The sequence below is a fragment of the Notothenia coriiceps genome, unplaced genomic scaffold (genome assembly GCF_000735185.1).
Source record: "Notothenia coriiceps isolate Sejong01 unplaced genomic scaffold, NC01 NC01_scaffold00016682, whole genome shotgun sequence".
Taxonomy (NCBI): Eukaryota; Metazoa; Chordata; class Actinopteri; order Perciformes; family Nototheniidae; genus Notothenia; species Notothenia coriiceps.
The window spans coordinates 12-17,230 of record NW_011349383.1 but is presented as its reverse complement, the minus strand read 5'-3'; the positions used below and the strand labels follow the sequence as shown (position 1 = coordinate 17,230).

The window sequence follows — 17,219 nt, the reverse complement described above, 5'->3', positions numbered from 1 at the left end:
GAAATGAACCGGATTCCGGAGCTAAGAGGTTGCTCCGCTGCGGTGTGAAGAGGAAAACCCGGTGCTTTTCAAGCTCCAGCTCCGAACCGGCCCTGAAACACCGTTGGTGTGAATGAGGTATAGAGAGAACACTTTTTCTCTGTTTCCAGGAAATCACGTAATCAGATCTTGAGTTTGTGAAATATTAGGATCACATGATCACATCTCATGGCCTGACCCTGACTGAACTATTTGAAAGTAAATCATTTACATGTTAGGATTATCTAGAGCGAACAGCAACATTTACAGGATTATTTTTTAATTACATTGGACTGAAGCCATTTAGATATGTTGCACAAAGCCAGCTCCATAAATAAATGGAAGACTTTGGTCTGCATTTAAATGTTAACCCGATACAGCACCTTCTTGGATAATACAACCCAATAATGTTATAATTCCTGATGGTTTCTAAAATCGAGTCTGTGGATGATTCTTGCACAACAACCAATCAACAAGGGTGCGAACGGGCTCAATGCAGGCAGAGGGATTTTAGTAATCCATCTTTGCCTGATAACAACACATCAGTTTTCGTCTGTTTTGAACGTCAAACTCTGCATAAAGTTTTACATTTCCCAGAAATCCGTGTCTAATGTTTCTGTAATCTGTTTGCTAACATGACCCTAAATGTATTATATACGTTTTTATTCCTGGGTACTTGAATATTTTTCTGAGAACAAGCATACTTTTCAACAATATTACATTATCCGTCGAAAAAAGAACACCAACCTCAAAAGAGCCAATGTGAAAGATACAACACTATCAGTGAAAGGATATTTTATCACATTTCTAGATTTTATTCTATTTTTGATCAGGTTAAGTGCACATTTGATCGTGTTGTCAGGAAATTATTATAGGTACTATTATAGACATCATCAAACATCAGTGATCAACGCTAATAATTATCTTGTGTAATCCCTGCAGCCAAATTTCTAAATATGGTAAAGACAGACACTGGAGGGTGTTTTAGCAGAGTATTACTCAGTGTCGTAATGAAAAGTTGAGGTGTGCACATTCTTGTAGCTGTGAGCTGGAAATAAGGTTGGGGACTTTTGGGAAACCTGTTGCACGTCTAAAGAATAAGGGAGTGCATCTCTCAAAGGAATAATAACAATCGAAATGCATCCTCTGGGTTTCCCCTCTGCTCTTTCCCTTTTGCCACAATTAGTGTAGTGATGCAATATATTGCAACATTTTAATTATGTAATATAACACTCTGATGACAGTCACGCATTCACTTGTTATTATTAGAGGGTTCGACCAGAGTCACATGATTTAGTATAGTCAGAATTTGATGATTTTTAGACATGATTTAGTCAAATAAAAACTTGAACTTAAAGGTTCAGAAACACTTGTTATATTCAATGGAATGCTCTTAACATCCCGATAGCAATGAATATATGAAATGCTTTGACAATAAATGCATAACAAAAAATCATCTGTGGAAGCCGAAGTACTGTAAAAAGAACGACCAATCATCTGAGCCGGCCCGGCTAAAATACTGGATGGCCTACCTGCCTGTCAGCCTTCCATCTCGTGCACAAATTTATCTCGTGCCCTCATTGGTCATGTGCGCGTTCGTGTGTGTTGGAGGAGGGGCTCTTTAAGGAAGTCTGAGGGAAGGGGCAGATTTTGCTGCGTACTTTCAAATTCTCGCGCACTCGAGCTGGTTTCTCCATTCTTACCTACCCAAACTTTAATTTGGACTTCAACACTTTACTTAGTTTTAAGCCTTTTGACTTGAATATGTTTGATAACTTCCCCCAAAACCAAAGATTAAGAAGTATTTTATTCAATAAGTGTGCCACAAATCAATAGGTTTTCCATGTATATGCTATAACAATCTCAACACTACCTTTTTTAATGATAACGTTGAGTCATACTTGTTTAAACAAAGAAATGTTTCTCTAAATGTTATATATTAATACTCTGGTTTGCAATGGCATTCAATATTTTAAAGAGTGTGTAATGGCTTATTTAAGACATTAAGACATGCCAGTCTATGCAAGATTTACTTACAAAATAACTAACCTGTTCACATTTCTTTCAGTATTATTAAAGTCAAAACAACCGGTGGAGTGAAATTAGATCTTTATTGTGGGAAATAAATGATTGACATAAAGGCCGACTACATGAAGCTAAAGGCCTGTCGGTTACAGGACAACATGAGGAGGGCGGAAAAATTGACAAAACAAGAAAAGAAAAGAAAAATGGCACCGAATATTTCTTTTGATAACAAATACATGTGATATTATTGCATTCTCTACAGTTACCAAATGACAGCTGGGATACAAGCAAATGCTGATGACATATAAACAATATAATACATATTCTTCTTTTAGAGTTACTGAACAGTTTGTTACAGCATTAACATTGTGGTGACTGCAGGGGAGCTGCTGCCCCCTGGTGGATAGGAATGAAACGATACACTGAGCCACGCTAAACCCAACGCCTCCTCTTCCTCCACCTTTAAGATTTCTTATACTCGATTCTCTCCACCTTGACGTCGTCGCCGATCAGCTGATAAACGTACGTCACCACTGTAGAAGCCTGGATGTCCATTAATACAAAAGAGGGGATGATGTTGCTGTAAGGAGAGAGGAAGATGTGTTTAAGGTCAAAGCTTTTCCTGACTGCGTGTAATTATAGTCAGTCTGGTTTCTAGAGTTACACCTGTTTTGTGTCACACTGGAGGACATCATCAGTGTAATGAACATCTGCAGCTATATGTCTTTTTAGAAAATCTATTTATTTTTATAGAAAGCAGTGCCAAAAAATGTTCTGTCAAATTTGTTAAGTTGTTTTTTTTCTGATCTTTTATTTTAATAAAAGTAGAAATACCACAATTAAGAAATACTTAGAAGAAAAATTCCTACAAAGTTAAGGAAAAGTAGAGGTAGTCAAATTATGGCATATAAGTGTTGTTTTCAGAATAATTTATATTATAACTAGTTATATTATTATTATTGTATTTTATTATTTATGTTAGTAGAAGTGGTAGTATTGTTATTATTATGGTTATTATTATTATAAGTCAGTTGATTGAATGATTGTTTTAAAAAGTGTTTAAATATATCCAACTGACTGGTTTGTAGTGAAAAAAAATAATATATACCTCTGAATTTCAGTGCAATAAACAGTAAGTATATAAGTAGCATAAAGTTGAAATACTCAAGTTAATTACAAGTATCTAGAAATTGTACTTAAGTACTGATTAGATTCCCCAACTGAGCAAGAGATTTCATTATAACAAGTTGCCACTCCTAGCTTATGTGGTGACATTATGAGGTGGTTTTAATCCGTGTTAATGGCTCTTCTACCTTTCCAGTGGGCTGTAGGCTCCTGTGGCCGAACCAGGGTTGATGTAGAACTTGTTTTCGTTCTCGAACGCCTCGAACTTATGTGTGTGGCCGGAGATGAGGATGTCGACGTCCAGCTGTCTCTGGAGCAGCGCCAGGCTGGCCATGTCGCCCCATGGGATCACCTGGTGGCCGTGAATGAGGCCGATCTTAAACTGACCCACCGTCACCACCTTCTGCTCCGGGTAGTTCAGGTTCTGAGTAGGAAAAAATAAAAATGAGTTTAATTTTTGATTTGATTTTAATTTGATTAGATGTATTTTGAATGTGTAAAACAATAATACCAACATTTAACATGAGAATTATTACACGATACAAAATTAATCAGTGTCAGGTAGATATACAAAAATATTACTGATTCTAAATTATGTATAAACAAATAAACAAATAATCTACTTAATTACACATCCGAAAAGTCATCAAGTAATCACAGTACTTATAATTTAAACAGTGCTTCTTTTAATTATATACTTTATGGTTTAACAGTCAAATCTGCAGTTATTACTGTATTAAAAAGGATGTATTTTTTTTCAATGTGTTTCTAAAAATTGTGAACTAAAACTTAATTTGCGAGAAGGGAGCAGTTACAATTTCATTACACGGCTATTAGTATTCAGTACCGGCAGGAGATCCGTTTCATTTCCTTCTTGCTTGTAAATATTTAGCTGTATAAATTAAGGCTTTTTCCCTCAAATGTACCCTCAGTTCAATACCTCTATTGGAATATATTTCAAATAATAATTATGATGGACTTTGAAGAACACTGTCAAACCCCCGTGACATTGTTAAAAGAGCCCTATTATACTTTTTGGAGTTTTCCCTTTCCTGTAGTGTGTTCTCTATCTTTTTGTGAATGTAAGTAGTCTGCAAAGGTTAAAATCCTAAAGTTCCCCCCCCCCCTGTCTGAAACACCTCTATTTGACTCCTTTGTTTACTTCTGTAACATACACTCATGCTCCTATTGGCTAGCGCTCCAACACATTGTACGATATTTCTTAGTGGTGGTCCAATCACAACAGAGCCGGCCAGCTAACCAATCAGAGCAGACTGGGCTCTGGTTTCAGACAGAGGGTAAAAAGAGGTGCTGCAGGACAGGCAGTATGAGAAAGATAAAGAGCTTTTTGAACATTAAAGCATAAAACATTTGCATAATATGGTTCATTAATTATACACAGGCCATATGGGTATAAAAAAACGGGAAACTCAATCATGCACCCATTCCCACAGCCTAAGTCATTTAGTTTAATTAATCAATCCCTTAGCCTTATTCAACATTTTGAGTGTTTTTTTTCTTTTTTATTCTTGTCTTCAAACTGACCTCATCAAAGTCTCCTCGGACTATGTGGACGTCTCCAGCGAGGGTCTTCAGGTAGTCATAGCTCTCCTTGGTGCAGAGGTTTCCCGTGCAGAGGATGTGCTGGATCTTCCCCGGGACCAACAGCTTCTTGAACTTGGCTGGCAGGGTGTTGCACCGATGGGGGATGTGCAGGTCACCTAACACCAGGACCAACTGACAGCATCGAACACACACACAAACACACACACACACACACGCAAACTAACAGGTTAGTCCCCCACCAATGAGTTCAGGCTATGGGATGTAGCCTCTGAACATTGGAAAAACAATGTGGGCCTAGGAAAGAGCCCTGTGGGATGCCGCTAGTCGGGATCCACCACAACCAATTTACTTCTAAGTTAGTAATTATAATATGTATCATATATTGTTAACAAAACACAAATTAAACAACAACCCATCTCAAGGATAATTCAGTAAAAATAAACAGGCTTAATTCATGAAGCTCAAACTTGTAAATAAGCAACGTTTGTGTCAGAAATAAGCTTGGTTTATTAAGTGTCTGAATTCCAACTGTGTTGTGAATGTAATTTGTTACAGAATCTGAAAAACCACAGCACATATGGATTGGAAAAATATTGTTTGAATCAGTACAGATGGATTTCAGACAGTCAATAACAGATGTAGGGCATGAGAGCGATAAAATGATGTTTTCACATATAGAGTCAATAAGGAATAAAAAAATCAGCAAATTTTAATGTTTTTACAAAAAAAATAAAACGTTTTCAGCAACATGACCTTAAAGCCTGTCTGAGTCATAATATATATTTTTCAAGTGCTTTATTTAAGGACAACAGTTAAACTAATAAAACATAACTCTGGATAAAAGCCGTTTTATTTTCTTTGCAGTTTTTTTACATATATCTCTTAAATAATCTATTAGGTTTGCTTTAATCAACAACATTACGGTTTGATTCATTTGATAGCTCAATACAATTTTGTTGTATTGGCCATTCAGATATTTCAGCAACTAAGTATAACATTTATTGAAGATATATTTCTAAAGGTTAATAGAAAAGTGATATTCTCCCTAAAATGTAATTTACTTATCTATCCCATACTGTATTGTTAGGGGGTCAGGAAGTAAACAGCACCTTGTGAGATTTAGATGTATATTTTTACACGGGTTTTAGACATCTAACTTAGGAGCTTAAGGTTTCCTACTTTGAATTATTTTTGTTTTAATGATTTGTAAGTTATTACTTGTTTAGGAGAACAGCTGAGAGCAGGTGTAATTAAAGAATCATATCCCAGGAGTGCAGTTGCTGAATTAGCAGCAGAAACCACAGACCTCCCCAGCTGTGCAAAACCCAACCCTTATGTTAGCGTGGCAGGCAGAAAAGCGAGCAGAAAGACAGGGACCCAACACAAAGCGAGGGCACTTACCCGGTGACCAGACTGGTGGATTGAAGACAGGCAATGAGGGGTGGGAGTAGGACAGTGGGTGAGATAGGAAAGAAGGCAGGATGTGCACGGAGAGAACGACATGAGGCATGATCAACGGTAGCAACATAAGAAAAACAAAAGACAAGAAAGATTTGGGACAAGAAAACTGAAATTAGAAATTAAAAAGTGAATAGAATAAGATATTAATCATAAAAAAACAAACCAGAAAAGTGAATGGTGGAATCGATTGTTAATGGTTGATGGTTAGTGATCATGACAAAGAAAATATATAGATTTCAGCCTACGGAATGTGAGCAAAATCATATGGGGAAGCAAATCAAAGTGCTGACTAGAATTTAGTTATAATCAAAAGTGATCAGTGGTGGAATGTAACTACACACATTTACTGAGGTTCTGTTAAAAAGTACACATTTGAGTTACTTGTGCTTCGGTATTTTAATTGTAAGGCAACTTGTATTCCGCTACATATCAGAGGTAAAGCTTTAGTTACAGTTGTGACTCATGGGAAATCACATATTTTCAGATGTTATAATTGTGTATGTTTGTGATAAACTGAAGGATTAATTGCTGGAAAAAGATCCTACTTCTTCACAAAGATGAACATGGGGTTGATTCTGAGCAACTCATTAAAGTTAACTTTTAGAGATACATTGCAAACATGATAATTGTATAGAATATGATGCATTGCTGTACTTACTGCTGTAATCTACCTAAATATAAATAGAGGATGTCAAATAAGCACAAAACTAAACATTTACAGCAGTAAAATGCAACATAAAACTATTAACCAAAATCATCAAATATAATAACACTGGCAGGAAACATTTTAATACACAATGACTAGTTTTACTTTCATACATTTGGCTTATTGTATAATTGTATTTCACTATGATTTTGAATATATTACTTTTACTTGTGGTTGAGTACTTTCACAGTGTGGTATTATTACTGCTTTTCACTTAAGAAAAGGATCTGAATACTTGTTCCACCACTTATTATAATAAACCTGCTACATAGATTCAAACTGCATCTGAATGAATGAATAATTTAACACTAGTCCTGGTGCAAAAAACAGCTTCGTCTAACTCGTTAAGCCTACCTTTAGAAATAAGTCACAGTTTAAATGCAGGTTAAACGCTGAGTGATCACATCATTATTGCTTCACAGGAAAAGTGCTCCATAAGATAAAGTGGCTGTTAGCCGGTTAGCCCAGCTAGCATTCAGGAAAAAGTAAAAATTGCCCTGATATCAATTATACAGATAGTAAGAATGGATAATGAACACACATAAAAAACTTAAAAGACCCCCATGCAACTGAAGAGAGTGACTTTTAGGGTGCTTGCAGCTTTTTTGCAGTGAATTTTTTGGGGGGACTAAAGTGCTCAGCTGTCATGTGATCGTAGATCCATCTCGCAATGAAGCTTCCCTTAAATATAACCTTAATTTCAGACTGTTCGGGCACGCCAACAACACGCATGTCGACGATGTGCCAAAGAGGTAATCATGATCGAGACGGTGGCTTAAAATGTGGTAAAATGTGGCATTTTCGCCATTTCATACTCACCATCTTCTATTTTGCTGTTTCTGCTCAGTCAAGTTGAGGAAGCGCCTACGCACGTACAGCGTCACGCCGTCAGCCAATCAAAGGAGAGAATGCGTGACGCTTCAAATGAGATAAAACACTTCCTTTTGTCCTTTCAAAATAAAACGAGAAGAAGTATTACTTAATGTTTTATGTTATGATAACTTCATTGTATACGTGCTCAGTAAGTACATAAAGAAAGAAACTAAATAAATAATTAATGTGATCAGAATTGATACAGTTACAATGAACTTCAGGTGTAAAATGTGTTTAATGTCAAAGGTAATTAAAATACCACTCCATCAGGGTATATATTATGTTTTTGGATTAATATTACTGATGCATTAATGCGTCTGTTGCATTCTACTTCTGTAGGTGTTCATGGTTATGCTGTTTTATGGATCTACGATCACATGACAATATATTGCAGAAAGCTACTTGATAATGAATAATGATCAGAAGAAAAAAGACAATCAATTGAGAAAAGTATAACAAGAGGTGGAAGAAGTATCTTAAGTAAATCTTAAGTAAAAGTAGAAATACCACAGTGTATGGGTACTCTGTTACAAGTAAAAGTCCTGCATTGCAAATATTACTCAAGTAAAAATAGAAAAGTATTGCCATCAAAATATAGTTAAGCAACAAAAGTAAAAGTACTCAATCTGCAGATTGGCCCATTTCAGAATAATATATATTTTAGATTTTGATTTAGATTATTGATGAATTCATGTTGGTGAAGGTAATCAAAGCTAGTTAAGGTGGAGCTTTTAATTCCTTTGTATGCTCCAGGGTAGATGGTGTATTTACTCCAAGTGTAACTTATTTAAGTTTTGTATATTTCACATCATCATTCAAAATCTGCATAGTAATGGTATTTAATTAATGTAGTGAAGTAAAAGTACACGGTTTATCTCTGAAGTGTAGTGGTAGAAATACAAAGCATACTCAAGTAAAGGGCAATAACCTCAACATATTACTTAATTAGAGTGCGGACTTTTATTGTTAAATGAATGACATGACCGGAAGTTGCTAACGCCGTGCGTCATGCGCTGCGTCCGTTGGCATGACGTCCGTCAGTTAAAGCGACGTGAGTTAGCAGTGTTTCGCGGAACATTCGAGAGGTAAGATGCGAGAATATTTTATCCCAATTTCCCCCGGCCTTGTCCTGACGTGGATTTTGCATCGGCGGTTGTTAATCAACAAAGAGAGGAAATCAAGTTGGATGAACCAGCGTGAAATACATCTCTTACATTGTCTTTATTATCTTTAAACCAAACTACGTCTTCGTCTAATAACTGCGTTGGCTGCGGAACGTCAGTTAGCTTAGCATATGGGCTTTGGCTATTTCCTTGAGTGCTGATACTGTGAACGTCTGTTTATGTAACTGCTTTAGAGACGCATAATGGGCTTGTATCACCTTGAGAGTAATTATATTTTACATGTATTGTAATTTGTGGGATTGTTGGCGACGACACACCACGTGTAATATTAATGATAGCCAGTTAGCTAGATGTCGTAACACGCTCACTCATCATTACGTTACTACTAATGGGATATCATCAACATTACTGTAGTGTAAGGGAAAACATGTAAAACCATTTTATAGCATACTAAGACATTTGTTGTGTGACATAAGAACTTCAAGAATTATAAATCGATGGGATTATCACGAACCAACCAAAAACAAGTAATTAGTTTATCCTTTAAAATACGCAGAACATTTAAAAAAAAAACTCAAAACAATTGTTTGCCTTTGTTTATTCTAAGGGTGTTTGAAATTGGAGAGTTGAAATTCAGGCGAATAGTTATTTTAAAACCTAGGGTAAATAAGGACACGTATAAAGAACAGATGTATATCTGTCAAAGGGTAAACCTAGCGGTGAAAGGGTAGTCTATTAAATAGATACTTTATTCATCCAACATTTAGAAATTATTCTGTTACAGCAGCAATGTCATCAGGCTTTCCATATTTAAAAGTTGGAATAAAGTACAAACATCTTAATAAAACGACAACAAATATATACATATCTGCCGTAGAAACGAAATGTGAATAAATCATGTTATGTAAAGATGGTCGTTATAATAAGCTTCAGCCTACACCCATTTACATATATATTTATATATATTTGTTTCCATTTAATCTACCGCCTCACCTTATTTATGTTATGATACTTTTCTCTTTATTAAGGACACAAATAAGTAACTACTAGCTACTCCTTGACATAGCGGAACATTTGACAATCGTGCCGACTTTTTTGTAAGGAGCTACTTTGTAGATAAAAGTCCATTCAGGCAATAAACGCTGTGAAAGCAGACCTTTTCAGAAAATGTTATTTAGAGGGATTTTATAACAGATACGTGCGTGACGATGGAGCTTCCCACCCAATGAACTACAGCACCTGATGCTGCTAACGTTAGCGTTTTTTATTCGTCCGCAGTTTGTGTGGATAACAATACGTCTCTCCTCCCCTAAAGGTCCCCCAAAACCCCCGAGGACTTTCCAGTTAACCTCCGAGCCTGGCAACTGCACTGTTTGGACGCTTTAGGGTGTTTAACTGTGCATCTTTGGGAACTGAAAAAACACTAAGAACCCTGCTGCAATCGATACAACACCAGCACCAGCCATCGACCAGCGTTCACTGCGGCTCTTGGACGATCAGCGTTGTGTTTATGTCTTTGTTTTGCGAAAACGGTAAGTCAGTTTGTGGGTTATTTTAAATGTTTGACTACATGTATGGATGCGTGGGTGTATTTCCAGCGGTATTATTGTGCAATATGACGTGTTTTCTGTATCAAAATGGCGTCTCCCAGTCCCACTCGTGTGTGCAGTGGCTGCATGACGCACTCTGCACCAAGTAGCCAAGCTAAAGCTAAGTTAGCCTCCTTCTGAAATGGCACTCGACCTCTGCCTCTTTCTGAAACTCCTCAGCCTAGGGCATCGCTGTCTCATTGTCACACCGTTTGTGAGTCATTTGAGATCGCAGTTCGGAAACTACAGACTCGCTGGCGTTAAAGCCGTCAGTAAGGGGAGAGTAGTGAGGCAGCTGCTCGGCCTCCTCCTGTTTGTGACCTAATAACAAGAGAAGGCCTTATGTGACTAAAACCAGATGCCCTCATGTAAGACAAAAGGCTTTTACAAAACAAAGTTTCTACATGTATGGTAACAACATGTTCTAGTTTAGTGACAGGATTTTATTTGTTCCTTTGGATTAATCTGTCAAGCTTGCTCATCGTTGGATCACATGGTCATTTGCTGCTTGGATTTGAGTTTGTCAGCAGATTTTTCTGATTTTTAAATGATTATAATCTCTTTTAATTAATATCTAAATACTCAAACTTGCTTAACAGGAGACATATTTATATAAGGGAGTCCATAATGTCCCCCATATGTCTCTAGATTCTCTATTAATTGAACTGTCATAACTCAGTCTGATCTGGCTTATTAGTGGCATTCAGGTAAACTATTAAATCGTTTTTCACACTGCAATTACTGTCAAATCCTCTACTCTTAAGGCCATTTTTCCTGTTGCCTTCAATTTTCCAGACCTTTAGTTGACACCTTTTTTAAATTGCAAATTTTCTAAAACCTCAAATATTTATGTTACCATTATTATATTTTACTATTATCTCCTTTTAACTACCTGAATACTGGCACAGATGTATAAACAACCCATCTGCATATGGTACTAGGAAATGCCATTTTGCACTTAAAAAACAGGCTAAACATTTAGATAAGAATAACATACCTTTTTAAAAAGTGCTTTAAACAATTGAACCAGCAAGAACAAAAATGCAATGAATACTATTAGATACATTTAATACAATGCAGTTTTGTTTTAATCTCCATTCAGTTAAGTGCTAGAAGAAACATACGCCACATTTGTTGTAGAATTATTTTTTTTAATCAAATATTAATAGATTTTTTTTGTCTCCTCTTTCAGAGCTGTTGCGCAGCCGTTGGAACCTGTGTGGTGGAAATCTAGCCTTCAAGCAAGGAGCTTGCGGCCATAGCGGCACAGCGTTTTTCATGTCAAAGACAGAGCGCGCTTGCAGTCGTTTATGTCATCCCCTCTTTTCCAGACAGAAGATCCCAAAAAATCCCCAACCAAGATCCTTTTATCGTACTGATAGTGCTAACATCCAGCCAAAATGTCTGTCAACGTCAACCGCAGCGTGTTGGACCAGTTCTATCGCTACAAGATGCCCCGTCTGATTGCCAAGGTAACGGCTCACTGGCTGGATTAAAAAAATGTACATGTATAAATGTGACTACAGTAGTTGAGAGAATGTCAGATTCATAATTTTAATAAAATGTAATTTGCCTGAGATTCTGTTTATGAAATTGTTGTAGAATGAACACTGTTATTCTCTGACCTTTTGGTTGATGATCATCTGTTTTCTGTATTCATCTCATCCAGGTGGAAGGAAAAGGGAATGGAATCAAGACGGTCATTGTCAACATGGTAGATGTTGCAAAGGCATTGAACAGGCCTCCAACATGTAAGTAACACATATTTTCAAAGCTTTGTTTAAATGTGTTCCTCTTAACACATATTAAATTAAATTAACTTTTCAACCAAATCTGTAAAAATAGATTTGGTCTAATAGATGGTACGAACAAAAGTGTATTTTCAAAACAAGGTTCCAAAACAAATAATGATACAACATTATTACAGTACAGTTGGCTGAATCTTTTTAATATCAGTGGTTTCATGGGATCCGTGTGAAGCACGTGGAAAGCTAATAAAAATACTCATCCTGGAAAATGTGTTAAATCTTTGACTCGCGTTTTAGAACGAGCTGAGCAGGTGGACTGTCTGTTATAGTAATTCAATGTTTGTATTGTGACCTTTTGATGTCTGATCTCCTCTGCAGACCCAACCAAGTTTTTTGGTTGTGAACTCGGTGCTCAGACCCAGTTTGATAGCAAAAACGACCGTTACATCGTCAACGGATCCCACGAGGCGAACAAGTTGCAGGACATGCTTGATGGGTTTGTCAGAAAATTTGTTCTGTGTCCCGAGTGCGACAACCCTGAAACTGAACTGGTAAATATTTCACAGCATCTGTACACGTAGACCAAGCACCATTAAGACTTGATTGCGTTCCTTTTCTGGATCTAATAAGATTGAATGTTTCTTATAGCATGTCAATCCCAAGAAACAAACCATTGGCAATTCCTGTAAAGCCTGTGGATACCGCGGCATGCTTGACACCAGACACAAACTCTGCACGTTCATCCTCAAAAACCCACCAGGTGAGATTTCTTGGAGTTGCCAGCAGAGTTGATGGTCCATTTCCCTATTGTGTTGAACAACGCTCAACCCTTAGATGCACGAGTGACTGGACCCTACACTCTTCCATAAGTGGGTCAAAAAGGACCCGTATGTGTTTTTATGCCATTTTGGTCATTTCGGTTAAGAGAAATAACTTTATAAATTTTTTTACATTTAGAAAAAAAAGTTTCGAGCATATTGATGCAAAGATCTCTGCTATTCTGAGACCATCACAGTATTCCAGTCCCTTTTCAAAACTCATCTCTTCTTGTCTACTCATAGCCCACCCCCATCAATCCATGCCGGTTGATCAAGTTTGATAGTCCTATACCCCCCACCCTAACCTCCCCTTATATTGTAAAGCGATTTTGAGTCCTTGAAAAGCCCTATAAAATATAATGTATTATTATACTGACAAGTATCAGATTTTGCTGTGTAAAATAATCTTCCTGAGACGTGTCACTTGTGATGTAGTCTGTGTGGTCTACAGTGAATGTATTCCTGACAGCAACAGGATATAAGAATCAAAGGTTCCCATAGGATCCCATAGAAAATGCATGCGGGTAATTTTTGACCAACTTATGGAAGCTTGGGGTAGTAATACAAAAACTACAATTTCTTAAAATATATAACATTTGAATGGCATGATATCCAAAACATGTTTTTTTGAGGAATAGCTGGAATATGAAATGATAAAAATGTAATTACAAACATACTTCAAGAAAACCACCTCACTGGGTCAAAAAAGACCCACTTATGCATCTAATGTTTAAAGAAATGCGATAATAACCGTGTTGATTCTCCAATTACAGATCCTACTGAAGGTGGATCTGCACCTGTAAAAAAAGAAAAGGAGAAAAAGAACCGCAAGAAGGACAAGGAGAACGGCTCCGGCAGCGGAGAGGGTGGCAGCAGCGAAAACTTTGATGCTCCTCAAGTTGTGGTGGGTTTTAGTCCAGAAACAAATCCAGAAACTACAGGAGTTTAGGAGTTATTTCTTATTGATTAGGAATATCTGCAGAGGCCTCAAAGAGCAACACTGACAACTCTGTCAAAAAAACAAAACATACAAGTATTTGTTTTTTGTATGCTTATAGTAATTAAAATATATGAACAAAAAAGTATGGAAAAGTGATACAATGGTGAATGCAATTTAGAGATAATCTCGCTAAAGAAAATATATTGCATCATGCTTTTGTTTGCCAGAAAGGCCTTTTTAAAAAATAAAAAAAAAAAACACCAGAAGAATCCTATTGGATTTTAGTCGAGGGCAACAGGCCTTTGCTAAATCCCATTAGGCCAACACAAATGCATCATTCCTCCAGCGCTCTATGCGGTCTGTGAAGAATTAGACTGAATTAATTGCTGGATCAATCGGCACAACTTTATTCAAGATTTTTATTTTCACTCTGGCATTTTCTGGGTCCAAAGAAAAAATGTATAGCTGAGGTAACAAAAAAATGTGGACATCTTTCACATTTGCATACAGTGTTTGTACCGAGACATTTCTAGATGTGGTAGTTGGACATTTTGATCAACTCCCACAAACCACCAGTCCGAAATAGTGGCATTATTTGCGGACTGTTAAACGGTGTGTCGTTGCTGAGTTCAACGTCCCTGTGAGCAGCTGACTGAACTCAATGTAAAAACAAATATCAGCAGTCAAAACTCACTAGCTATCACACAGTGCAGTGTTACTGGGATTATCCTTAAAGTCGGTGTGGGGGGTATATTCAAATTATCACTTTTCTGAATTTAAATGTCTAAAATCAACTAGATGTGTTGTATATTTTTGATGAGATGTTTTTAAATGTTAACTAAAGGTGAACATGCTTTTTTTATTCTCAGTTTGCAATCCTTATTTAAAGGTTAAAGGCAGATAAACAATATTGTGGCATTTGTAAACAATTTAATATATACGTGAATGCTGAAGACGCACCACTGTTGACATCAAGGGCTCGGCGCCAGGTGAATGAATATGCCCAGTGTAATCGTTCAGGATTGTTTTACTGTATGAAAGGAAATCCTTTTGTCCTCTTGACCTCCACGCTGCAGGACAGAGACGACGATGATGAAGACTGGGCGGAGGAGACGACTGAGGAAGCACAGAGGAGGCGAATGGAGGAGATCAGCAACCACGCCAAGAACCTGACGCTCAGCGAGGACCTGGAGAAACCCCTGGAGGAGAGGGTCAACCTGTTCTACAACTTTGTGAAAGTAAGGGTCCCATTCTTGATTAGACTGTTCACAATATCTTTTACTTCCTCTTAAAATCTACTTATTATTCAACAATAATGACAGAAAAAATTGCTTGAGAATTTAAAAGTATAGACATGTGACCTAAGTTTTTCATTGACGTAGCTAATGTACAAATTACAATAAAGTCTTGAATAATAACTATAGATTTAATATTTCCATAAATTCCAACACGGGTATTGACAGAAAGGTTGGGGGCAACATGAAAGGAACACTTCATACCGTCACCCCTAAGTAAATGCTGCCCTTCTCAGTTTTAAAATGGCTGTCTTAAAAATGATCTCCCAAATTAAAAGTAGATGGCATACATGCAATATATAAATCGCCTCGCACAACTTTGTCCGATATTAACGCTCTGGATCCATCAGTTATTTTTAGACAATCCTAGTTTCTGTTCCTTAACTTGTGGTGTGGTCAGCGCCGCCTAACATTCCTGTTTTCCATTCACAGCATAAGAAGGAGACGGGAACCATCGATGCGGCCGATAAGGATATCTTGGTGGAGGCGGAGCGTCTGGATGTGAAGGCCATGGGCCCCCTCATCCTCAGCGAGCTGCTCTTCAACGAGAACATCCGCGACCAGATCAAGAAGTACAAACGCCACTTCCTGCGGGTATGTTGAATAACGCATGAATTATGTTTTTTTATTGGTCTATTTCTGGCATTGAAACATGAACAAGATTCCTCTGATAATGCTTAAAACATTTCTATATGTGTTGGGTGGCTTCTGATTTTAAATATTCCCCTCAGTTCTGCCACAACAACAAGAAGGCTCAGAAGTATCTGCTGGGAGGTTTTGAGTGCGTCGTGAAGCTGCATCAAGTTCAGCTGCTGGCTCGAGTTCCCATCATCCTCAAAGAGATGTACGACTCGGACCTGCTGGAGGAAGACGTCATATTCGCCTGGGCTGAGAAGGTGGGTGTCGATCTACATTTGATTGATTAAAAGTACATAAGGGGGGAATAAATAATGGAAGCTTATTTTGACCAGAAGTTTTATAAAAGCTTACATGTGTACCAATCTCTGCCCTCTAAATATTAACCCGTTGTGAACTTTTATACCCTTTTTTAAAAAGCAACGATGGTGATGGCCAAATATTTATTTTGTGCTTTTTCTTGGTGTTTAATTCAATAAAAAAATTACTTATTATGGGACCCCCTCTAAAATGAGATGCTACCTATCCTTCAATAAATACATTCTCAAATAGAATTACATTAGAATAGGTCAATCATTTGTTTTGACCCGTCCTGCTAAAAATAAACACATGACCAGTTTTGCACATTTAATCCTTAAAATTATATATTTGTACTTAATCCCCAAAAAACACTTACTGTTGGGGAAATGTTTTCCAAGGCCCATACAGGGTTCTTACGATCATTAAAAACCTGGAAAAGTCATGGAAATTCAAAATGCAAATTCCAGGCCCTGGAAAGTTATGGAAAACAATATTTTCCCCAACGTTTTGGAAAAGTCATGGAAATGTAACTAAAGTTGCATCAAATATAATTTATATTTTATCTAATCGCCGAAATAGTAATACTATAATGATAATACATACTGTATAGTAATGAAACGTAAAATGGCATTTAACTGACGAGGTATTTTGCTGGTGAGAGATTTTATTTGCTTTAGCGTGTAGAAGCTAGTAAGCCTACTGTTTCATTTGTTTTAGATAGGCACAACATGTTTCATATGCAGACCTTATTTTCCTGTTCCATGTTAAAATAAACCATTTTCAGTGGTACCGCTGAGAAAGAATAATTTGTTTTTGGTCATGGAAAATGAGGGAAAAGTCATTGAAAATCATTGGTGAAAAAGTGTATGAACCCTGGTTTTTCAAAATAAATGCTGGTTTTGGCCTAATGTAGCTAGTTTAATCATTTCAAAGTTAGCTATCATCTTCATATCTCTGTTAAGTTATGACGAGTTGAAGAACTAAAATTACTTTAG

General features: G+C 37.0%; 2 protein-coding genes across 3 annotated transcripts; one reads left to right on the top strand and one right to left on the bottom strand.

Annotated features, from left to right (window-relative positions):
• Window positions 1-2,110: 2,110 nt before the first annotated feature.
• vps29 (VPS29 retromer complex component) lies at window positions 2,111-7,820 on the bottom strand. 2 transcript variants are annotated; one of them, XM_010776064.1, is made up of 5 exons: window positions 7,721-7,795; window positions 6,136-6,147; window positions 4,714-4,905; window positions 3,357-3,592; window positions 2,111-2,623 (listed from the first exon to the last, which is right to left on the bottom strand). In XM_010776064.1, exons 1-5 carry the CDS (start codon window positions 7,721-7,723, stop codon window positions 2,506-2,508), a joined length of 561 nt encoding a protein of 186 aa, XP_010774366.1. In that variant the 5' UTR covers window positions 7,724-7,795; the 3' UTR covers window positions 2,111-2,505. The 2 variants fall into 2 exon arrangements, with proteins under 2 accessions (XP_010774366.1, XP_010774367.1); XM_010776065.1 differs by lacking the exon at window positions 6,136-6,147 and having other exon boundaries at window positions 7,721-7,820.
• Window positions 7,821-8,772: 952 nt separating this feature from the next.
• Window positions 8,773-16,229, top strand: eif5 (eukaryotic translation initiation factor 5). The gene is made up of 10 exons (XM_010776063.1): window positions 8,773-8,859; window positions 10,214-10,430; window positions 11,680-11,959; window positions 12,157-12,238; window positions 12,614-12,786; window positions 12,884-12,995; window positions 13,827-13,957; window positions 15,070-15,231; window positions 15,721-15,882; window positions 16,020-16,229. The coding sequence occupies exons 3-10, from the start codon at window positions 11,888-11,890 to the stop codon at window positions 16,212-16,214; spliced, it is 1,089 nt and encodes a 362-aa protein (XP_010774365.1). The 5' UTR covers window positions 8,773-8,859; window positions 10,214-10,430; window positions 11,680-11,887; the 3' UTR covers window positions 16,215-16,229.
• The last annotated feature ends 990 nt before the right edge of the window (window positions 16,230-17,219 follow it).